Source organism: Oncorhynchus tshawytscha, linkage group LG04 (assembly GCF_018296145.1).
Source record: "Oncorhynchus tshawytscha isolate Ot180627B linkage group LG04, Otsh_v2.0, whole genome shotgun sequence".
Classification (NCBI taxonomy): domain Eukaryota; kingdom Metazoa; phylum Chordata; class Actinopteri; order Salmoniformes; family Salmonidae; genus Oncorhynchus; species Oncorhynchus tshawytscha.
In genome coordinates, this window is record NC_056432.1 from 6,073,218 (window position 1) to 6,098,217 (window position 25,000).

Sequence of the window (25,000 nt, forward strand, 5' to 3'; positions counted from 1 at the left end):
GCCCTAAGCTACCTGCCACACCCTGGATAGTGGTCTGAAGGACTGGACTATCACTGCACTAAGCTACCTGCCACACCCTGGATGGTGGTCTGAAGGGCTGGACTATCACTGCACTAAGCAGCACTACTGGAAGGCGCAGGTCAAATCAAATCAAAATGTATCGGTCACATGGTTAGCAGATGTTAATGGTCACATGGTTAGCAGATGTTATTGGTCACATACACATGGTTAGCAGATGTTATTGGTCACATAGTTAGCAGATGTTAATGGTCACATACACATGGTTAGCAGATGTTATTGGTCACATGGTTAGCAGATGTTAATGGTCACATGGTTAGCAGATGTTAATGGTCACATACACATGGTTAGCAGATGTTATTGGTAGCATACACATGGTTAGCAGATGTTACTGGTCACATACACATGGTTAGCAGATGTTATTGGTCACATACACATGGTTAGCAGATGTTATTGGTCACATGGTTAGCAGATGTTAATGGTCACATGGTTAGCAGATGTTAATGGTCACATGGTTAGCAGATGTTAATGGTCACATGGTTAGCAGATGTTATTGGTCACATACACATGGTTAGCAGATGTTAATGGTCACATGGTTAGCAGATGTCAATGCGAGTGTAGCGAAATGCTTATCTTTGTTTGAGTGATAGGCTACTAGCAGTCTCCTCCTCAATTACCTCTTGATGGGGTCAGGGTCAGTGTTGGGGTCAGGGACGGAGTCAGGGTTGGGTCAGGGTTAGGTTTGGGGTCAGGGACGGGGTCATGGTTGGGGTCAGGGATGGGGTCAGGGTTGAGGTCAGGGACAGAGTCAGGGTTGGGTCAGGGTTGGGGTCAGGTTTGGGGTCAGGGACAGAGTCAGGGTCAGGGACGGGGTCAGGGTCAGGTTTCGGGTCAGGGACAGAGTCAGGGTCAGGGTTGAGGTCAGGGACAGAGTCAGGGTTGGGTCAGGGACGGGGTCAGGGTCAGGGTCAGGTTTGGGGTCAGGGACAGAGTCAGGGTCAGGGTTGGGGTCAGGGTTGAGGTCAGGGACAGAGTCAGGGTTGGGTTTGGGGTAGGGTTAATGATAGTGTAATGGCTACTAATACCTTTCCTCTCTATAGGGGCGTGTATAAACCCTGTACTCTCGTTGACGTGGTAGGTCTTCTTGTCAAACTGCAGCGTGGGTCCGTCTTCGGTGTCGTTGATGTTGACGCTGGCGCGGGTCACCTGACCCAGGAGGGCGTAGACGGGCATGCTCAGCTCCATCTGGAAACTCTCCACACCTTCAAACACCTTGTCGTCCTGGATCTCTACGGTACACACCTTGGTGTCCTCCCGCTCGTCAAACTGGACCTGGGGGAGGGGGGAGGTTAGAGATGTTGTTACGGGTGTAGTACAAATGAGAAGAGGAGAGGTGGGGAGAACAGAGGAGAGAAGAGATGAGAAGAGAAGAGGCGAGGAGAACAGAGAAGAGAGGCGAGGAGAGGAGAGGGAGAACAGAGGAGAACAGAGGAGAGGAGAGGAGAGGAGGCGAGGCGAGGAGACAGAGGAGAGGAGAGGCGAGGCGAGGCGAGGCGAGACGACGAGAGGAGAGGCGAGGCGAGTCGAGGAGAGGAGAGGAGAACAGAGGAGAACAGAGGAGAGGAGAGGAGAGGAGAGGAGAGGAGGAGAGGAGAGGAGAGGAGAAGAGAGGAGAGGAGAGGGAGAGGAGAGGAGAGAGGAGAGGAGAGGAGAACAGAGAGAGGAGAGGAGAGGAGAGGAGAGGAGAGGAGAGGAGAGGAGAGGAGAGGAGAGGAGAGGAGAGGAGAGGAGAGGAGGAGAGGAGGAGAGGAGAGGAGAGGAGAGGGAGAGGAGAGGAGAGGAGAGGAGAGGAGAGGGAGAGAGGAGAGGAGGCGAGGGTATTCCAACAACTGTTTCCCAGGATTTGCCTCAAAAAGAGAATATGTTGTCATTAATGAACTTGCCTGGTTAAATAAATCAAATAACAGTACCTGCCCAGCGTACTCCACGTAGTCGTGCTGTCCGGGGAGAGAACCCACACTGGAGGTGGCAGTGCCCTGCTCCGTACGACACAGCACGATGGCATACTGGTTCAGGTTACCCGTCCTCTTCACTGTGACTGACACCGTGCCAGCCTTCTCACTCACATTGTAGCTGTGAGGGGCACAGAGGGCATCAGAGGGCATCACAGGGCATCAGATGGCATCAGAGGGCATCAGAGAGCATCAGAGGGCATTAGAGAGCATCAGAGGGCATCACAGGGCATCACAGAGCATCAGAGTGCATCACAGAGCATCAGAGGGCATCACAGGGCATCACAGGGCATCAGAGCATCAGCATCACAGGGCATCAGCATCAGAGGGCATCACAGAGCATCAGAGGCATCACAGAGCATCACAGAGCATCACAGGGCATCACAGGGCATCAGAGGGCATCAGAGGGCATCACAGGGCATCACAGAGCATCAGAGGGCATCACAGGGCATCACAGGGCATCAGAGGGCGTCACAGGGCATCAGATGGCATCAGTTACATAAAGACAGACATACAGCTTTGAGAGATACAACAACACGATAATACCTGAAATAGACTGTATAGAACTGTGGCCAAATTCAGAAGCTGCAAACCCATGAAGATGTTTGGGAGTCTGAACCATACACGGGTCTATGGGAGTCTGAACCATACACGGGTCTATGGGAGTCTGAACCATACACGGGTCTATGGGAGTCTGAACCATACATGGGGCTATGGGAGTCTGAACCATACATGGGGCTATGGGAGTCTGAACCATACACGGGTCTATGGGAGTCTGAACCATACACGGGTCTATGGGAGTCTGAACCATACACGGGTCTATGGGAGTCTGAACCATACACGGGTCTATGGGAGTCTGAACCATACACGGGTCTATGGGAGTCTGAACCATACATGGGGCTATGGGAGTCTGAACCATACACGGGTCTATGGGAGTCTGAACCATACACGGGTCTATGGGAGTCTGAACCATACACGGGTCTATGGGAGTCTGAACCATACATGGGGCTATGGGAGTCTGAACCATACACGGGTCTATGGGAGTCTGAACCATACACGGGTCTATGGGAGTCTGAACCATACATGGGGCTATGGGAGTCTGAACCATACACGGGTCTATGGGAGTCTGAACCATACACGGGTCTATGGGAGTCTGAACCATACACGGGTCTATGGGAGTCTGAACCATACATGGGGCTATGGGAGTCTGAACCATCCTGTCTGGGAGTCTGAACCATACACGGGTCTACTGGAGTCTGGACCATACATGGGGCTATCAGTCTGAACCATACACGGGTCTATGGGAGTCTGAACCATACATGGGGCTATGGGAGTCTGAACCATACATGAGGCTATGGGAGTCTGAACCATACACGGGTCTATGGGAGTCTGATGACATGCTGGGCCCTACTTGTTACAGCTGGCTGTGCCTCTCTCACCTCCTGTGCTGGAAGCTGACGAGGGACCACTGGATATGGAACAGGTTATCAGAGACAACGTTGGGCTTGCCGTCCTTCACCAGGAACTTAAAGTTGTCCACGGTCTCTGTCACGCTCTCTTCAAAGAGCACGTAGCGGATCAAGCCCAGGTTAATGTCAGCTGGAGGGGGAAGGGGGGCCAAGTTAACACAATTTTAAAACCAACGACAACCAACGTTAGCACAACATAGACCCAACGTTGGCACAACATAGACCCAACGTTAGCACAACATAGACCAAAGGTAGCACAACACAGACCACCCACCACACCCACCCACCCACACACACACACACACACACACACACACACACACACACACACACTATACCTTGTGTGAAGGTGGTGATGGGAGCGCCAGGTTTCAGTTTGCTCTGCAGAAAGCCATGTTTAGGCTCTGCAGTGACCTCATAGACCAGCTGACCATCGTCTGTGTCTGGGTCTATGGTCAACAGCTCCTTCTTACTGATCAGGTTGGTGGCCTGCAACATCAATCAATCAGACAGTCAGTCAGTAAATCAATCAACGAACAAGACAGTCAGTCCGTCAGTCAATCAGACAGTCAGTCAGACAGTCAGTAAATCAATCAACCAGACAGTCAGTAAGACAGTCAGTCAGACAGGCAGTCAGTCAGACAGCCAGTCAGTCAGACAGGCAGTCAGTCAGTCAGTCAGTCAGTCAGTAAATCAATCAACCAGACAGTCAGTCAGACAGTCAGTCAGTCAGACAGGCAGTCAGTCAGTCAGTCAGTCAAGTTTAGTAGCCAGGATATCAATAAGAATTGAAAAACATTGAAGACTTAAACTGTATTTGTGACTCTATCACAGACCATTAGGGGGAGGCAGCGCAACAAAAACCAAATCCAACCATTGATACGAAGGGGAAAAGTTGAAGAGTCATCTAGCCATGCAATTCTTTTGAGACCAAACATACTCTTAAATCAAGTTAGCATATCATATTTTCTCAGCAGATTGCCCAATGCCCATAATAACATTATTTCACAATTACAACGCCTTGAGGCAAGGTTTTGATAGTTGCACACAGCATTTTCCCAACTTCACTGTAATAATCAGACACTCATAATTATTGTCGAACATAAAACATCAAAAAGATTTTCTCAAAAAAAAAACCATTAAAAGTTGTTTTGTATTTCTCTTTCCTATATGTGTTCCATAATGTACTACAGTGCCTTGTTTTAAAGTACTGCAGGGTCAGTGTTTATCTTGTTGTCCGTGTCCTCCAGAACCAGTCTGTGTTTACCTTGTTGTCCATGTCCTCCAGAACCAGTCTGTGTTTATCTTGTTGTCTGTGTCCTCCAGAACCAGTCTGTGTTTATCTTGTTGTCTGTGTCCTCCAGAACCAGTCTGTGTTTACCTTGTTGTCCGTGTCCTCCAGAACCAGTCTGTGTTTACCTTGTTGTCTGTGTACTCCAGAACCAGTCTGTGTTTACCTTGTTGTCCGTGTACTCCAGAACCAGTCTGTGTTTACCTTGTTGTCCGTGTCCTCCAGAACCAGTCTGTGTTTACCTTGTTGTCCGTGTCCTCCAGAACCAGTCTGTGTTTACCTTGTTGTCTGTGTACTCCAGAACCAGTCTGTGTTTACCTTGTTGTCCGTGTCCTCCAGAACCAGTCTGTGTTTACCTTGTTGTCTGTGTACTCCAGAACCAGTCTGTGTTTACCTTGTTGTCTGTGTCCTCCAGAACCAGTCTGTGTTTACCTTGTTGTCCTGTCCTCCAGAACCAGTCTGTGTTTACCTTGTTGTCCGTGTCCTCCAGAACCAGTCTGTGTTTACCTTGTTGTCTGTGTACTCCAGAACCAGTCTGTGTTTATCTTGTTGTCCGTGTCCTCCAGAACCAGTCTGTGTTTATCTTGTTGTCAGTGTACTCCAGAACCAGTCTGTGTTTACCTTGTTGTCAGTGTACTCCAGAACCAGTCTGTGTTTACCTTGTTGTCCGTGTACTCCAGAACCAGTCTGTGTTTACCTTGTTGTCTGTGTCCTCCAGAACCAGTCTGTGTTTACCTTGTTGTCCGTGTCCTCCAGAACCAGTCTGTGTTTACCTTGTTGTCCGTGTCCTCCAGAACCAGTCTGTGTTTACCTTGTTGTCCGTGTCCTCCAGAACCAGTCTGTGTTTATCTTGTTGTCTGTGTCCTCCAGAACCAGTCTGTGTTTATCTTGTTGTCTGTGTCCTCCAGAACCAGTCTGTGTTTACCTTGTTGTCCATGTCCTCCAGAACCAGTCTGTGTTTATCTTGTTGTCTGTGTCCTCCAGAACCAGTCTGTGTTTATCTTGTTGTCTGTGTCCTCCAGAACCAGTCTGTGTTTACCTTGTTGTCCGTGTCCTCCAGAACCAGTCTGTGTTTATCTTGTTGTCTGTGTCCTCCAGAACCAGTCTGTGTTTACCTTGTTGTCCGTGTCCTCCAGAACCAGTCTGTGTTTACCTTGTTGTCCGTGTCCTCCAGAACCAGTCTGTGTTTACCTTGTTGTCCGTGTCCTCCAGAACCAGTCTGTGTTTACCTTGTTGTCCGTGTCCTCCAGAACCAGTCTGTGTTTACCTTGTTGTCCGTGTCCTCCAGAACCAGTCTGTGTTTACCTTGTTGTCCGTGTCCTCCAGAACCAGTCTGTGTTTACCTTGTTGTCCGTGTCCTCCAGAACCAGTCTGTGTTTACCTTGTTGTCTGTGTACTCCAGAACCAGTCTGTGTTTATCTTGTTGTCCGTGTCCTCCAGAACCAGTCTGTGTTTATCTTGTTGTCAGTGTACTCCAGAACCAGTCTGTGTTTATCTTGTTGTCTGTGTCCTCCAGAACCAGTCTGTGTTTATCTTGTTGTCCGTGTCCTCCAGAACCAGTCTGTGTTTACCTTGTTGTCCGTGTCCTCCAGAACCAGTCTGTGTTTACCTTGTTGTCTGTGTCCTCCAGAACCAGTCTGTGTTTATCTTGTTGTCTGTGTCCTCCAGAACCATTCTGTGCTTATCTTGTTGTCCGTGTCCTCCAGAACTAGTCTGTGTTTACCTTGTTGTCTGTGTACTCCAGAACCAGTCTGTGTTTACCTTGTTGTCCGTATCCTCCAGAACCAGTCTGTGTTTACCTTGTTGTCTATGTACTCCAGACCAGTCTGTGTTTACCTTGTTGTCCGTGTACTCCAGAACCAGTCTGTGTTTACCTTGTTGTCCATGTGAACCAGTCTGTGCTTACCTTGTTGTCCTGTACTCAGAACCAGTCTGTGTTTACCTTGTTGTCTGTGTCCTCCAGAACCAGTCTGTGTTTACCTTGTTGTCTGTGTCCTCCAGAACCAGTCTGTGTTTATCTTGTTGTCCGTGTCCTCCAGAACCAGTCTGTGTTTACCTTGTTGTCCGTGTCCTCCAGAACCAGTCTGTGTTTACCTTGTTGTCCGTGTACTCCAGAACCAGTCTGTGTTTACCTTGTTGTCCGTGTCCTCCAGAACCAGTCTGTGTTTACCTTGTTGTCCGTGTCCTCCAGAACCAGTCTGTGTTTACCTTGTTGTCTGTGTACTCCAGCCACTGCAGACCAAGGTTTATGACGATACGAGGTGTTCCATCATTAACAGGCAGAATGTCGATCTTAAACATCTGGGGTGCAGCAGTCAACACCTACACAATGACAAAGGCAGGACGAGGGGTTTATGAAATGTCAGTGAGAGAGAGAGAGGGGGGAGAGAGAGGGGGGATATACAGAGAGTGAGAGAGAGAGAGAGATATAGTGAGAGAGAGAGAGACACAGAGACACAGAGAAATAGTGAGAGAGAGACACACACAGAGAGAGAGACACAGAGAGTGACACAGAGAGAGAGAGACAGAGAGATAGTGAGAGAGAGAGAGAGACAGAGAGATAGTGAGAGAGAGAGAGACAGAGAGAGAGACACACCCCCTCCTCCCCTCACCTCCTTGCCTGCCTCCTCCACCATAAAGAAGACGTTAGTCCCGTCAGCTACAGTGAAGGTGAATCTGTCCTTCAGTGAGTTGGATCCATCGTGGTTGTAGCTGATTCTGTTCTGGTAGACGTCGTCCATGGTGAAGCTGTTGGTCTGACGGTAGTGCTGTCCGTTGTTGGTCCACTCCATGGTGCCGTGACGGGGAGCCTGGACTACGGTGAAGGTGATGGACTCCTCCTGGAGGGAGACATTTTTAGCGTCAATATGTTATGATATATAATATACACTGAGTGTTTAAAACGTCAGGGACACCGTCACTTCTTACGCTAATGTCGGGGTCTGAAACCTGACACTTCAAATAAGCTCTGCGGGGTGGAAACAGAACGCAGACAGATTGGATTTCTGCCGCTATAAGGCAGGGGACTCGACACCGTTCACAAAATGCCAGTCGGAACCGGTCCACAACCGCTCTACGACCCTCACATCAGGGAACCAGACATCTAAAATGGGTTGGATTACGTTGAGTTGCAGTGATAGACTGGAAGCAGCTGAATATATACAATGAATATACAAAACATTAGGAACACCTGCTCTTTCCATGACATAGACTGACCAGGTGAAAGCTATGATCCCTTATTGATGTCACTGATGTTATATCCACTTCAATCAGTGTAGATGAAGGGGAGGAGACAGGTTAAAGAAGGATTTTTAAGCCAATTGAGACATGGATTGTGTATGTGAGCCATTCAGAGGGTGAATGAGAAAGACAAAATATTTAAGTGCCTTTGAACGGGGTGTGGTAGTAGGTGCCAGGCGCACCGGTTTGAGTGTGTCAAGAACTGCAGCGTTGCTGCAACAACACTTTTCCTGTGTGTATCAAGAATGGTCCACCACCCAACGGACATCCAGCCAACTTGACACAACCGTGGGAACCATTGGAGTCAACATGGGGCCAGCATCACTAAAGAACGCTTTCGGACACCTTGTTAGAGTCCACGCCCTGACGAATTGAGGGCTTTTCTGAGGGTTGAAAAGGGGTTGTAAAAACTCAATATTAGCAAGGTGTTCCTAATATTTTATACACTCAATGTATGCTATATTACACTTTTGTGATCAAAATTAACAATTCCATCATGGCTATATTACTGAGGGTGACAACTTTACCCTCCATCTGGAATATGCTATATAGTGCATATAATCAAGGAGCTTGAAACTAGATGTCTTTCTTCTCTTCTAGTTGCTACGGCAACCAACAATTTAGCCAATAAGCCATACAATATGTTGACCTCCTCGTCGTGACCTTAGTGACAATTCTGTTCTGTTGGTATCCGGGTATATTTTTTTGCTACATTGCAGTGAAAAAGTATTTACCCCCTTTTTTCTAAATGTCTTGACTTTTGCATATTTTTATATCCTCAATGTCCTAATACGTCGTCCAAAAAAAGCGATACATTTTGACTCGTCCTGTCTGTAGAACATTCTTCCTGTCTGTAGAACATTCTTCCTGTCTATAGAACATTCTTCCTGTCTGTAGAACATTCTTCCTGTCTGTAGAACATTCTTCCTGTCTATAGAACATTCTTCCTGTCTATAGAACATTCTTCCTGTCTATAGAACATTCTTCCTGTCTGTAGAACATTCTTCCTGTCTATAGAACATTCTTCCTGTCTGTAGAACATTCTTCCTGTCTATAGAACATTCTTCCTGTCTGTAGAACATTCTTCCTGTCTGTAGAACATTCTTCCTGTCTATAGAACATTCTTCCTGTCTGTAGAACATTCTTCCTGTCTATAGAACATTCTTCCTGTCTGTAGAACATTCTTCCTGTCTATAGAACATTCTTCCTGTCTGTAGAACATTCTTCCTGTCTGTAGAACATTCTTCCTGTCTGTAGAACATTCTTCCTGTCTATAGAACATTCTTCCTGTCTGTAGAACATTCTTCCTGTCTGTAGAATATTCTTCCTGTCTGTAGAACATTCTTCCTGTCTGTAGAACATTCTTCCTGTCTGTAGAACATTCTTCCTGTCTATAGAACATTCTTCCTGTCTGTAGAACATTCTTCCTGTCTATAGAACATTCTTCCTGTCTGTAGAACATTCTTCCTGTCTGTAGAACATTCTTCCTGTCTGTAGAACATTCTTCCTGTCTGTAGAACATTCTTCCTGTCTGTAGAACATTCTTCCTGTCTGTAGAACATTCTTCCTGTCTGTAGAACATTCTTCCTGTCTGTAGAACATTCTTCCTGTCTGTAGAACATTCTTCCTGTCTGTAGAACATTCTTCCTGTCTGTAGAACATTCTTCCTGTCTGTAGAACATTCTTCCTGTCTGTAGAACATTCTTCCTGTCTATAGAACATTCTTCCTGTCTATAGAACATTCTTCCTGTCTGTAGAACATTCTTCCTGTCTGTAGAACATTCTTCCTGTCTGTAGAACATTCTTCCTGTCTATAGAACATTCTTCCTGTCTATAGAACATTCTTCCTGTCTGTAGAACATTCTTCCTGTCTATAGAACATTCTTCCTGTCTGTAGAACATTCTTCCTGTCTATAGAACATTCTTCCTGTCTGTAGAACATTCTTCCTGTCTATAGAACATTCTTCCTGTCTATAGAACATTCTTCCTGTCTATAGAACATTCTTCCTGTCTATAGAACATTCTTCCTGTCTATAGAACATTCTTCCTGTCTATAGAACATTCTTCCTGTCTGTAGAACATTCTTCCTGTCTGTAGAACATTCTTCCTGTCTATAGAACATTCTTCCTGTCTATAGAACATTCTTCCTGTCTATAGAACATTCTTCCTGTCTGTAGAACATTCTTCCTGTCTATAGAACATTCTTCCTGTCTATAGAACATTCTTCCTGTCTATAGAACATTCTTCCTGTCTGTAGAACATTCTTCCTGTCTGTAGAACATTCTTCCTGTCTATAGAATATTCTTCCTGTCTGTAGAACATTCGTCCTGTCTATAGAACATTCTTCCTGTCTGTAGAACATTCTTCCTGTCTGTAGAACATTCTTCCTGTCTGTAGAACATTCTTCCTGTCTGTAGAACATTCTTCCTGTCTGTAGAACATTCTTCCTGTCTGTAGAACATTCTTCCTGTCTGTAGAACATTCTTCCTGTCTATAGAACATTCTTCCTGTCTGTAGAACATTCTTCCTGTCTGTAGAACATTCGTCCTGTCTATAGAACATTCTTCCTGTCTGTAGAACATTCTTCCTGTCTGTAGAACATTCTTCCTGTCTGTAGAACATTCTTCCTGTCTGTAGAACATTCGTCCTGTCTATAGAACATTCTTCCTGTCTATAGAACATTCTTCCTGTCTGTAGAACATTCTTCCTGTCTGTAGAACATTCGTCCTGTCTATAGAACATTCTTCCTGTCTGTAGAACATTCTTCCTGTCTGTAGAACATTCTTCCTGTCTGTAGAACATTCTTCCTGTCTGTAGAACATTCTTCCTGTCTGTAGAACATTCTTCCTGTCTGTAGAACATTCTTCCTGTCTGTAGAACATTCTTCCTGTCTATAGAACATTCTTCCTGTCTGTAGAACATTCTTCCTGTCTATAGAACATTCGTCCTGTCTATAGAACATGTTCATCCAGGTGCTTTTCGGCAAATTTGAGTCAACTTTTTTGGACACGATATGAGTTCCATTGTAACTGGTGTTATTCCACAGTAAGAAACCCATACCAACGGTCCAGCATGGTGGTGGTGGTAGAGATGGTTTGGGGATCCTTTGCTGCCTCAGGACCTGGACGACTTAATAGGAGGAACCATGAATTTTGCTCTGTATCAGAGAATTCTACAGGAGAATGTCAGGTAATATGTCCGTGAGCTGAAGAGAAAGCTGAGTCATGCAGCAAGACAATATTTCAAAACACACAATCAAGTCTTATATGAAAATGGCAAAAAAAAACACATTTGAAGTCTTGGACCTAATCCCAATTGATATGTTGTGAAATGAGCAGTTTGAAAGCCCACAAATGTCACTGAGGTAAAGCAGTTCTTCATGCAAAAGTGGGCCAATATTCCTCCACATGACTTTAAAAAAAAGGCGAATTGGATGTTGCATGACATTGTCAATTAAATAAATAAAATACGATTTATTAGATTTTCTATTTTTTTATTTACTCAGGTTCCCTTTATCTAATATTAGGTTTGGGTTGAAGATCTGATAACATTCAGTATCAAAAATAGGCCAAAATAGAGAAAATCAGAAAGGAGGGAAAATAATTTTTCAAGACACTGTAGTTTAGCTAAGTTTACTGCTAGTGAACACGGACTGTGTATAGTGAATGGTCAGACAGCCTGTCCTACTCCACCTCTGTGTCAGGGTCAGTGGCTTTCAGTTCAAACTCAGTGATGGTCTTCCTGACCCCTTCCTGAACCTTCATCCCAGGAACCACCAGCAGGGGGAGGGAGTCATCCACCGGCCGGATGGTGATGTAGAACGTCTGGGCAACCTGAAGACACCGTACAGAACACTGTTATCTACCTAAAGACATCTGTTATCTACCTGAAGACATCTGTTATCTACCTAAAGACATCTGTTATCTACCTGAAGAAACCTGTTATCTACCTAAAGACACCGTACAGAACACTGTTATCTACCTAAAGAAACCTGTTATCTACCTAAAGACACCGTACAGAACACTGTTATCTACTTAAAGACACCTGTTATCTACCTGAAGAAACCTGTTATCTACCTAAGGACACCTGTTATCTACCTAAAAACACCTGTTATCTACTTAAAGACACCTCTTATCTGCCTAAAGACCTGTTATCTACCTAAAGACATCTGTTATCTAAAGACACCGTACAGAACACTGTTATCTACCTAAAGACACCTGTTATCTACCTAAAGACACCGTACAGAACACTGTTATCTACCTAAAGACACCTGTTATCTACCTAAAGAAACCTGTTATCTACCTAAAGACACCATACAGAACACTGTTATCTACCTAAAGACACCTGTTATCTACCTAAAGACACCGTACAGAACACTGTTATCTACCTAAAGACACCTGTTATCTACCTGAAGACGCCTGTTATCTACCTAAAGACACCTCTTATCTGCCTAAAGACACCTGTTATCTACCTAAAGACACCATACAGAACACTGTTATCTACCTAAAGACACCTGTTATCTACCTAAAGACACCGTACAGAACACTGTTATCTACCTAAAGACACCTGTTATCTACCTGAAGACACCTGTTATCTACCTAAAGACATCTGTTATCTACCTAAAGACACCTGTTATATACCTAAAGACACCGTACAGAACACTGTTATCTACCTAAAGACACCGTACAGAACACTGTTATCTACCTAAAGACACCGTACAGAACACTGTTATCTACCTAAAGACACCTGTTATCTACCTAAAGACACCATACAGTAGGGTTCTAATTTGAAATCACAACACCCCATCACAACATACACAGGAAACGTCTCACGCCACGAGCAATCACAGCCTGGTTGAAATAGTATTAGATACAAACCATAATCCGCTCTACGTGATAGTTTATGAGCAAACATCTCGATCAAATATCTACGGCGTAATATGGGAGAGGAAATATCCCACTCTGAATTTAGAAAACACACAACAACCTCATGGTATGGACAACCTGAATATAACGTATGGACAACCTGAATATAACGTATGGACAACCTGAATATAACGTATGGACAACCTGAATATAACGTATGGACAACCTGAATATAACCATACGGACAACCTGAATATAACGTACGGACAACCTGAATATAACGTATGGACAACCTGAATATAACGTATGGACAACCTGAATATAACGTATGGACAACCTGAATATAACGTATGGACAACCTGAATATAACGTATGGACAACCTGAATATAACGTACGGACAACCTGAATATAACGTATGGACAACCTGAATATAACCATACGGACAACCTGAATATAACGTATGGACAACCTGAATATAACGTATGGACAACCTGAATATAACGTATGGACAACCTGAATATAACGTATAGGGAACACACACACAGCAGCTAGCCAGTCGTGAATGCCAGACAACCTTCCACATGTTTACCGAAGCGCTTCTCATTAGGCTGCATTAGAGAGAGCCATTATGCCCAGTGTGTGTGTGTGTGTGTGTGTGTGTGTGTGTGTGTGTGTGTTTTTTTGTGTGTGTGTGTGTGTGTGTGTGTGTGCGTGTGCGTGTGTGGGCGCGTGTGTATGTGTGTGTGTGGATGTGTGTGTGTGTGTGTGTGTGTGTGTGTGTGTGTGTGTGTGTGCGCGTGTGTGTGTGTGTGTGTGTGTGTGTGTGTGCGTGTGTGTGTGCGTGTGTGTGTGTGTGTGTGTGTGTGTGTGTATGTGTGTGTGCGTGTGTGTGTGCGTGTGTGTACCTCATTAGCCCCGTCAGATACTATGAATGAGAACTCGTCTGTGTGCTTCTCTTCTTCGCTGGTGTGAACGTACTGGATGCTACGTGAAGCCAGGTCAGCCTGGGAGAAGGAAGTAATTCGGCTTCCTGTAGCGGGAGGAAGTTAGCATTTATTAGCATTAACCATTAGCATTAATAGTTGGAATAGCTTTGTAAACTTGATGTGCAAGAAAACACAGTCTGTAGCACGTCAACGTTAATGTAGCATTTTCATACTATGCCAGGATTATGGATTTGATTCCTTCTGGGGTCATACCAAACACTCATTATGGGATTGATTCCCTCTAGGGTGATGCCAAACACTCATTATGGGATTGATTCCCTCTAGGGTGATACCAAACACTCATTATGGGATTGATTCCCTCTAGGGTCATACCAAAACACTCATTATGGTATTGATTCCCTCTAGGGTGATACCAAACACTCATTATGGATTTGATTCCTTCTGGGGTCATACCAAACACTCATTATGGGATTGATTCCTTCTGGGGTCACACCAAACACTCATTATGGGATTGATTCCCTCTGGGGTCACACCAAACACTCATTATGGATTTGATTCCTTCTGGGGTCATACCAAACACTCATTATGGGATTGATTCCCTCTAGGGTGATACCAAACACTCATTATGGGATTGATTCCCTCTAGGGTGATACCAAACACTCATTATGGGATTGATTCCCTCTAGGGTGATACCAAACACTCATTATGGGATTGATTCCCTCTAGGGTCATACCAAAACACTCATTATGGGATTGATTCCCTCTGGGGTCACACCAAACACTCATTATGGATTTGATTCCTTCTGGGGTCATACCAAACACTCATTATGGGATTGATTCCCTCTAGGGTGATACCAAACACTCATTATGGGATTGATTCCCTCTAGGGTGATACCAAACACTCATTATGGGATTGATTCCCTCTAGGGTGATACCAAACACTCATTATGGATTTGATTCCTTCTGGGGTCATACCAAACACTCATTATGGGATTGATTCCCTCTAGGGTGATACCAAAACACTCATTATGGGATTGATTCCCTCTAGGGTCATGCCAAAACACTCATTATGGGATTTATTCCCTCTAGAGTCATACCAAAACACTCATTATGGGATTGATTCTCTCTGGGGTGATACCAAACACTCATTATGGGATTGATTCTCTCTAGGGTCATACCAAAACACTCATTATGGGATTGATTCCCTCTAGGGTCATACCAAAACACTCATTATGGGATTGATTCCCTCTAGGGTCATACCAAAACACTCATTATGGGATTAATTCCCTCTAGGGTGACTGCTTTGACACCAGGCAGTTTTCTGCCCCACTACCCACCTCCCTTTACACCAGGCAGTCATCTGCCCTACTACCAACTTCCCTTTACACCAAGCAGTCATCTGCCCTACTACCCACCTCCCTTTACACCAGGCAGTCATCTGCCCTACTACCCACCTCTCTTTACACCAGGCAGTCATCTGCCCTACTACCAACCTCCCTGTACACCAGGCAGTCATCTGCCCTACTACCAACCCAACCTCCCACCAGGCAGTCATCTGCCCTACTACCCAACCTCCCTTTACACCAGGCAGTCATCTGCCCTACTACCCAACCTCCCTGTTCTGCCCTACTACCAGTTCACCAGGCAGTCATCTGCCCTACTACCAACCCAACCTCCCTGTACACCAGGCAGTCATCTGCCCTACTACCAACCCAACCTCCCTGTACACCAGGCAGTCATCTGCCCTACTACCAACCCAACCTCCCTGTTCACCAGGCAGTCATCTGCCCTACCACCCACCTCTCTTTACACCAGGCAGAATCCAGCTGTGTAGCTGTGTGTGTTTGGGGGAATTACCTGACCAGAGTTCTAGTAGGTGGAAGACTAATGAACTAAGTCAAGCCCCCAAACAGTCTTGAGGTAAAGTGAGGTGAGGAAGTTGAAGACGAGGAAGATATCATGAAGGAAGTTGAAGAATGCTGTGAGAGGAGAGCAGCCGAACATGATGTCACTTCCTCCATGATATCATTGGTCCCAATGGGTCTAATCATCAGACTCATTATTTCATGTTGGATTACACAGGTGTGTGTGTGTGTGTGTGTGTGTGTCCAATATAGCACGTATATGTTTGAAAGTTTGACCCTTTATAAGTTTGTGTATGCATGTGTAAAATATACGCACGTTAATTAAAACATGTTTTGTGCAGAAGTGTGTTTATGTGTCCATGTGAGCTGGTTGCTCTGCGTGTCTACAGCACCAACAGTAGTACCTGGGGTTCTGGCGTGCTCCAGGTGTCCCAGTGCAGTCTGCTTGGTGATGCGGTACAGCAGTTCTCCAGGCTCACTGTCCTGGTCTGTAGCTGACAGCTGGAGAGTAGTCAGCTTCTTCACTGAGTTCTCATCCAACACCAGACCCTTATTCACGACCACAGAGGGAGGCAGGTGGTCCTCTGGGGGACAGGGGAACATGGGGACAGGCGAACATCGGGAAGGGGGAGATGGGGAACATGGGGACGGGGGTAGATGGGGAACATGGGGACAGGGGTAGATGGGGAACATGGGGACAGGGGAACATGGGGACAGGGGAACATGGGGACAGGGGAACATCGGGAAGGGGGAGATGGGGAACATGGGGACAGGGGTAGATGGGGAACATGGGGACAGGGATAGATGGGGAACATGGGGACAGGGGGAGATGGGCACGGGGGACATCGGGAAGGGGGAGATGGGGAACATGGGGACGGGGGGTAGATGGGGAACATGGGGACAGGGAAGATGGGCACGGGGAACATCGGGAAGGGGGAGATGGGGAACATGGGGACGGGGGTAGATGGGGAACATAGGGGCAGGGGTAGATGGGGAACATGGGGACAGGGGGAGATGGGCACGGGGGAACATCGGGAAGGGGGAGATGGGGAACATGGGGAAGGGGGTAGATGGGGAACATGGGGACAGGGGTAGATGGGGAACAATGGGGACAGGGGGAGATGGGCACGGGGAACATCGGGAAGGGGGAGATGGGGAACATGGGGACGGGGGGGAGATGGGGAACATGGGGACAGGGGGAGATGGAGAATATGGGGACGGGGAACATGGGGACGGGGAGATGGACAGGGGAACATGGGGACAGGGGAACATGCGGACAGGGGGAACATGTGGACAGGGGGAGATGGGGAACACAAAGACAGGGGGAGATGGGGAACATGGGGATGGGGGAACATGGGGAACATGGGGAACATGGGGACAGGGGAAGATGGGAACATGGGGAACATGGGGACAGGAGAAGATGGGGAACACAAAGACAGGGGGAGATGGGGAACACGGGGATGGGGGAGATGGGGAACACGGGATGGGGGAGATGGGGACAGGGGGAGATGGGGAACACAGGGACGGGGGGAGATGGGGACAGGGGGAGATGGGGAACATGGGGACGGGGGGAGATGGGGACAGGGGAGATGGGGAACACGGGGATGGGGGGAGATGGGGAACACGGGGACGGGGGGAGATGGGGACAGGGGGAGATGGGGAACACGGGGACGGGGGGGGAGATGGGGAACACGGGGAGGGAGGAGATGGGGAACATGGGGACGGGGGGAGATGGGGAACATGGGGACAGGGGAGATGGGGAACACGGGGACAGGGGGAGATGGGGAACATGGGGACGGGGGGAGATGGGGAACACGAAGACGGGGGGAGATGGGGAACACGAAGACGGGGGGAGATGGGGAACACGGGGACGGGGGAGAAGGGGAACACGAAGACGGGGGGAGATGGGGAACATGGGGACGGGGGGAGATGGGGAACATGGGGACAGGGGAGATGGGGACGGAGGGAGGCGAGGAGGAAGATAACAGAGGGAATTAAAGATCAAAACCTGAGAGTGAAGATGTTTCAACCACATGGGAACAGGGATGATGGTGTTGATGTGAGCCATGACCAGCCATTTAAAGCACTTCATGGCTACAGACTTGAGTGCTACGGGTCGGTAGTCATTAAGGCAGGTTACCTTGGTGTTCTTGGGGACAGAGATTATGGTCTTTTTGAAACATGTAGGTATTACAGACTTGATCAGGGACAGGTTGAAAATGTCAGTGAAGACATTTGCCAGTTGGTCAGCGCATGCTCAGAGTACACGTCCTGTTAATCCGTCTGGCCCTGCGGCCTTGTGCATGTTGACCTGTTCAAAGGTCTTACTGACATCGGCTACAGAGAGCGTGATTACACAGTCGTCCGGAACAGCTGGTGCTCTCATGCATGGTTCAGTGTTGCTTGCTTCGAAGCAAGCATAGAAAGCATTTAGCTCGTCTGGCAGGCTCACGTAGCTGGACAGCTCGCGGATGCGTTTCTTTGGAGGTCGTAGCGGGATTTCTTATTATCGTCCAGATTAGTGTCCCGCTCCTTGAAAGCAGCAATTCTTGCCTTTAGCTCAGTGCAAATGTTGCCTCTAATCCAGTGCTTCTAGTTGCTTTGGGAGTGTTGTCTCCTCTGAACAGGTGACATGCTGGTAAAAATGAGGTAAAACAGATTTCAGTTTCCCTTAACGTCATGGGCCATGAGAAACGCAGCCTCTGAATGTGCATTTTCCTGTTTGCTTATAGCCCTATACTGCTCGTTTAGTTTGGTCTTAGTGCCAGCATCGGTTTGTGGTGGTAAATAGACAGCTATGAAATATATAGATGGTAAATAGTAGCTTATCAGCATAGCTTATAGCTCAACAGCTGTTCCCTTCGACCAGCAAAATGTATATCCATGTCCTTGCTCAGCCACGACTCTGAGAAACATTTAAAAAAATGTCAGGTCCTGTTGATAGGATAGTATGGAATTGAGCTCATCCAATATGTTCTCCAGTGATTGTACGTTCACCGATGTCTCATCAGGAAGCTTGTTTGCCTCTTTTTCACTGCCGCTTCCTCTTTCAAGTCCCGGGATTACGATTAGGATCAGCAGAATATCCAGAGTTGTCGATATTCCAAATCGAGCTAAGTGATTGCTGATCAATCAAAATTTCAATCAAATGTATTTATAAAGCCCTTCTTACATCAGCTGATGTCACAAAGTGCTGTACAGAAACCCAGCCTAAAACCCCAAACAGCAAGTAATGCAGGTGTAGAAGCACGGTGGCTAGGAAAAACTCCCTAGAGAGGAACCAGGCTATGAGGGGTGGCCAGTCCTCTTCTGGCTGTGCCGGGTGGAGATTATAACAGAACATGGCCAAGAAGTTCAAATGTTCATAGATGACCAGCATGGTCAATTAATAATAATCACAGTAGTTGTCGAGGGTGCAACATGTCTGCACTTCAGGAGTAAATGTCAGTTGGCTTTTCATAGCCAATCATTCAGAGTATCTCTACCGCTCCTGCTGTCTCTAGAGAGTTGAAAACAGCAGGTCTGGGACAGGTAGCACGTCCGGTGAACAGATCAGGGTTCCATAGGCAGAACAGTTGAAACTGGAGCAGCAGCACGGCTAGGTAACCTGGGGACAGCAAGGAGTCATCAGGCCAGGTAGTCCTGAGGCATGGTCCTAGGGCTCAGGTCCTCCGAGAGAGAGAGAGAAAGAAATAAAGAAAAATAGAGATAAATACACACAGGACACTGGATAAGACAGGAGAAGTACTCCAGATATAACAAACTGACCCTCGACCCTGCTCCCTGACACATACACTACTGCAGCAAAAATACTGGAGGCTGAGAAAGGTCATGTGACACTGTGGCCCTGTCTGACGATACCCCTGGACAGGGCCAAACAGACAGGATATAACCCCGCCCACTTTGCCAAAGCACAGCCCCCACACCACTAGAGGGATATCTTCAGCCACCGCCGAGTATAGCCCACGAAGATCTCCACCACAGCACAACCCAAGGTAGGGCGCCAACCCGGACAGGAAGATCACGTCAGTGACTCAACCCACTCAACCCACTCAGGTGACGCACCCCTCCCAGGGACGGTATGAGAGAGCACCAGTAAGCCAGTGACTCAGCCCCTGTAATAGGGTTAGAGGTAGAGAATCCCAGTGGAGAGAGGGGAACCGGCCAGGCAGAGACAGCAAGGGCGGTTCGTTGCTCCAGTGTCTTTCCGTTCACATTCACACTCCTGGGCCAGAATACACCCAATCATAGGACCTACTGAAGAGACGAGTCTTCAATAAAGACTTAAAGGTAGAGATTGGTCTATAATAGTTCAAGAACTGTCAGGATTTGGCCAGGATTGTTCAGGTTTTGGTTACTAGATGCCCCCATTGTGCTTTTTTGACCCTTTTGTTTTTCCCTTGTTCTAGTTATTATTTGCACCTGTGCCTCATTTCCCTTGAATGTATTTAAACCCTTAGTGTTCCTCAGTTCTTTGCTGTGTGTTTGAATGTTGGCACCAGTGATGCTGTGAACATTTGTTACTCCACTTGGACTCTCTTGTGGAACTCTGGTTTTGTTCTTGTTTATTTTTTATTATTCTTTTGAGGTTTGTTTTTTCCCTGCTGTTCTTACCACTTTGTGGATTTTCCTTGTGTCTTGGAGGATATACAATTTTTCTCTTGGAATTACTTTTGACGTTGTGGATTTATATTTTTGCCTGAAGATCTTTTCCTTTATTAAATCACCGTCTCTAGTACTGCTGTGTCTGCCTCATCTTCTGGGTTCTGCCGACTATTAGTGGCTCAGTTTACTAAGTGACTGTTTCTCACACCGGAGACCCGAGTTCTTAACCGGGTCCTGACAAGAACACCTCCATATGGACCCACTGAACAGACGAGTCTTCTTCCAGAAGCTGTTTTCACATACTAGGAAATTATGGCAGAGACATTATGTACAAAAAAAGTTTCGATCAGCGAAATAAATAACAAAATTGGATCACGTAAGACCTCCACTGCACTGCCATTCACCCACATATGCTTAAGTTCCCCATTCAAGTGGTCACTGAATGGTTTGATGAGCATGAAAATGATGTAAACCACATGCCAGGGTGTCTCAATCACCAGATCACAACAAAATTGAACACTTATGGGACAGTCTGGAGTGGCGCCTGAGAAATGGTTCCACCACCTTCAATAAAACACTAAGTTATGACATTTCTTGTGAAGAATGGTGTCGCATCACTCTAATAGAGTCCAAGACGCGTGTAGAATCTATGTCGAGATGCATGGAAGCTGTTCTGCCTCGTGGCGGCCCAACGCCCCATTAAGACACTATATGTGGGTGTTTCCTTTATTTTGACAGTTACCCATATCTGTACCAGTACGAAGGTAAAGTTCGGGTCAATTCAATATCCTGAATTAATTAATTTCAAGAACTGAGAACAAATCTCTGAAAAAAAAACAAGGGCCATTTTTGGGAAAAAAAGATAGCCGATTTAAACAATTGAAAATCATGGAAAGTGTTTCAATCGAGAGCCGAACGAGGGAGGGAGCGAGAGAGAGAGACAGAAAGAGGCAGAGTGATGGACTGCTGAGAGAGAGAGATATATATAGAGAGAGTTGAGAGCGACTGCTGAGAGAGAGAGAGAGAGTTGAGAGCGACTGCTGAGAGAGAAAGAGAGAATAGCGAGAGAGAGAGAGAGAGCGAGAGAGAGAGAGAGAGAGACAGAGAGAGAGAGTTGAGAGCGACTGCTGAGAGAGAAAGAGAGAATAGCGAGAGAGAGAGAGAGCGAGAGAGAGAGAGAGAGAGAGAGAGCAAGAGAGAGAGAGACAGAGAGAGAGAGAGACAGAGAGAGAGAGAGAGACAGAGAGAGAGAGCGAGAGAGAGATACCTTTGTTGACCTCCTCCTGTGTGAAGCTCTTGACAGGTCCTTTAACAGCCACCGCGTCCTGTCCTCCTCCTTCAGAAAGCTGTAGTCTTCCTACTGGAGGATCTTTGATCAGGATGTACCTCAGCTTCAGGCTGTCTGAGTCGGAATCTGATCCCTTCAGGTTCTGCTCAGTGATCTTAGACGCTGCACCTGAGGGGAGAGATAACAGACACTCAGAAAATAGCAGAATACAAGACTCTAGAATAGCATTTCGCTACACCCGCAATATCATGTGACCAATAACATCTGCTAAACACGTGTATGTGACCAATAAATTCAATTTTTTGAATTCTATTTGCATCTTCAGTTCTGCTTTGTTGGAGTTTGTTCCGGTTAACCAATTCCATATTAACATACTCTGAGTACACCAAACATTAGGAACACCTTCCTAATATTGAGTTGACCCCCCCCTTCGAACAGTCTTCGGACTTAACAAGGTTTTCGAAAGCAGGTCGATATTGACTCCAATGCTTTGTGTCCAGTTGGCTGGATGTCCGTTGGGTGGTGGACTGTCGTTGCAGCAACGTTGCAGTTCTTGACACACTCAATCCGGTGTGCCTGGCACCTACTACCATCCCCCTTTCAAAGGCACTTCAGTCTTTTGTCTTGCCCATTTATCTACTGAATGACACACATACACAAACCGGAGTCCCAATGTGTCTCAAGGCTTAAACATCCTTCTTTAACCCGTCTCCTCCCCTTCATCTACACTGATTGAAGTGGATATAACATCAGTGACATGAATAAGGGATCATATCTTTCACCTGGTCAGTCTATGTCATGGAAAGAGCAGGTGTTCCTAATGTTTTGTATATTCATTGTATATATTCAGCTGCTTCCAGTCTATCACTGCAACTCAACGTAATCCAACCCATTTTAGATGTCTGGTTCCCTGATGTGAGGGTCGTTGAGCGGTTGTGGACCGGTTCCGACTGGCATTTTGTGAACAGTGTCGAGTCCCCTGCCTTATAGTGGCAGAAATCCAATCTGTCTGCGTTCTGTTTCCACCCCGCAGAGCTGACTTGAAGTGTCAGGTTTCAGACCCGCACATTATCACGTCACATTTTCTATCCTATTCAGACAAAGAATCGATTTCTCTTCCACTGAGCGAGACAGCCCAGCCTGGGAGACGGCATATGAACGGTAACAGTCTAGCCATTGTGGTTCCAATCTTGCTATGATATTCTCAGCAGGATGTAGATGTAGGATGTCTCAACATGAAAAAAATATACAATAATTTCATAAAATGTAAAGAAGACCACATTTATCTTGTTCACAGACGACCAAAGTCACATCATGTTTAATTAAAGCTGAAGTTTTAACGAATCTGCACACATTTGAATGGTGTTTCTGCACCGTTCAAAGGACTTTTAGAAGAAAATTATATTTCGTCAGTAATATGAAATAGTGCCAATATTGTTCCGTCAATAAGTATGATCATTATTTATTTTACAGTTAAAAGAAATGGGAAATCTAACAGTGTTGTTTATAATTTGACTGTTACGATATTTAGAAAACATGTCAGTCATTTCAACCCTATTGCCCCACATATATGATTTAAAAATATATATATTTTCATAATATTTGTACTATCTATTTAAGCCTCTGTCCTAAAAAGTGAGTATACCTTAGCAATTTAAGAACTATTTTTATCGTAAAAGATGAATTCCAGAACTTTCTAAAATGATGCAACAGTACCAGTTACTGTGCATGGCCAACCGACGAAAGATCATTAGGTTTGGATAAGTCAATTTAGGCGGGAAATCAACATTTTGCCCCATCATTCAAGCCTCCTTAACATCCCCTTCTCAAACAACAGACATGTCCATCGACCCACATCTCTCTCCTCCAGCCCTCTCCTCTAGCCCTCTCCATACCTGCGGCCAGCTGCAGGCCTCTCCTCCAGCCCTCTCCTCCAGCCCTCTCCTCTAGCCCTCTCCTCCAGCCCTCTCCAGCCCTCCAGCCCTCTCCTCCAGCCCTCTCCTCCAGCCCTCTCCTCCAGCCCTCTCCTCCAGCCCTCTCCTCCAGCCCTCTCCTCTAGCCCTCTCCTCCAGCCTTCTCCTCCAGCCCTCTCCTCCAGCCTTCTCCTCCAGCCCTCTCCTCCAGCCCTCTCCTGCGGCCAGCTGCAGGCCTCTGTTACCTGTCATCCTTGGTCCTTCAGTCTTCCTGACGTCGACGGTGAAGGTGAGCCGCCCGGCGCTGGTGTGGATGCCGTCGGTCAGGGAGAAGGCTAGCTCGTCACTTCCCCCGCTGGCCACATCAGGGGTGTACACCAGAAGCAGATCCAACACGTCCTGGTAGTAGGATTGATAATGATTAGTCGATCGAGGTCATGCGTATCGTTAACTCAGCTCTATTAACCTATTTATGTAACAAAATACAAAACAATTATTTAATGAATCAATGTCTTACAGCAGAGATTAATTCATTAATCTGCCCTAGAAATCATCAAGTAATTGATTCCCGAAAACCTTGTGTTTGAACTCATCTCTACCTGGTAGGTGAACGTGGAACCCTGGGACAGAACCAGACCGTTCTCCAGAGGCTGGGAGTAGAACTGGCGTCTACGCAGCTTGCCTGAAAACAGGACCATGGTGGTACAGGTTGAGTATGTGGGGTTGTAGCTTTGCCTGAACAGAATGATAATATTAATAATGGTATGTGTGATTTATTCAGCTGAAGAACAGGGTAGATATATAAATAATACATCTAAGTGGTTAATATAGCTTCAGCTTGGCCGTAGAAAAGCCTTGAATCCTAAGTCCGTGGCGTGAGTCAATTAAGTATGTGTTTTGCGCTGGGCGATGTCGTTAAGCAGAGGCTGTCTGGTAGACAGGCAGGCAGACAGGCAGGCAGACGGGTAGAGAGACAGGAAGACAGACAGACAGGCAGACAGGCAGACAGACAGACAGGCAGACAGACAGACAGGCAGACAGACAGACAGACAGACAGACAGACAGACAGACAGACAGACAGACAGACAGACAGACAGACAGGACAGACAGACAGACAGACAGACAGACAGACAGACAGACAGACAGACAGGAAGACAGACAGGCAGGCAGGCAGGACAGACAGACAGACAGACAGACAGACAGACAGACAGACAGGCAGGCAGGCAGGCAGGCAGGCAGGCAGACAGACAGACAGACAGGAAGACAGACAGGCAGGCAGACAGACAGGCAGGCAGACAGGAAGACAGACATGCAGGCAGGCAGTTAGACAGGAGAGGAGACAAAAAGACAGGCATCTATAGCCTCCCTCTGAGGTATGGGGTGGAGGGACCTGACAGTACCGAGAGAGTTAGAGGGGGGGATGGAGGGACCTGACAGTACCGGGAGAGTTAGAGGTATGGGATGCAGGGACCTGACAGTACCAGGAG

The 25,000-nt window shown here is 46.7% G+C and overlaps 1 protein-coding gene across 1 annotated transcript in view; it reads right to left on the reverse strand.

Moving 5' to 3' along the window:
* LOC112239503 (extracellular matrix organizing protein FRAS1-like) overlaps nucleotides 1-25,000 on the reverse strand; it is a 316,408-nt gene that overhangs the window by 38,272 nt on the left and 253,136 nt on the right. The window contains exons 28-39 of the mRNA XM_042321247.1: nucleotides 24,113-24,195; nucleotides 23,726-23,912; nucleotides 21,580-21,762; nucleotides 16,112-16,414; nucleotides 13,802-13,926; nucleotides 11,723-11,863; nucleotides 7,403-7,630; nucleotides 6,999-7,112; nucleotides 3,838-3,988; nucleotides 3,470-3,629; nucleotides 1,989-2,151; nucleotides 1,104-1,350 (exon numbers count right to left, since the gene is read on the reverse strand). Coding sequence (XP_042177181.1) covers nucleotides 1,104-1,350; nucleotides 1,989-2,151; nucleotides 3,470-3,629; nucleotides 3,838-3,988; nucleotides 6,999-7,112; nucleotides 7,403-7,630; nucleotides 11,723-11,863; nucleotides 13,802-13,926; nucleotides 16,112-16,414; nucleotides 21,580-21,762; nucleotides 23,726-23,912; nucleotides 24,113-24,195 — 2,085 coding nt within the window. The remainder of the gene's footprint in view (nucleotides 1-1,103; nucleotides 1,351-1,988; nucleotides 2,152-3,469; nucleotides 3,630-3,837; nucleotides 3,989-6,998; nucleotides 7,113-7,402; nucleotides 7,631-11,722; nucleotides 11,864-13,801; nucleotides 13,927-16,111; nucleotides 16,415-21,579; nucleotides 21,763-23,725; nucleotides 23,913-24,112; nucleotides 24,196-25,000) is intronic.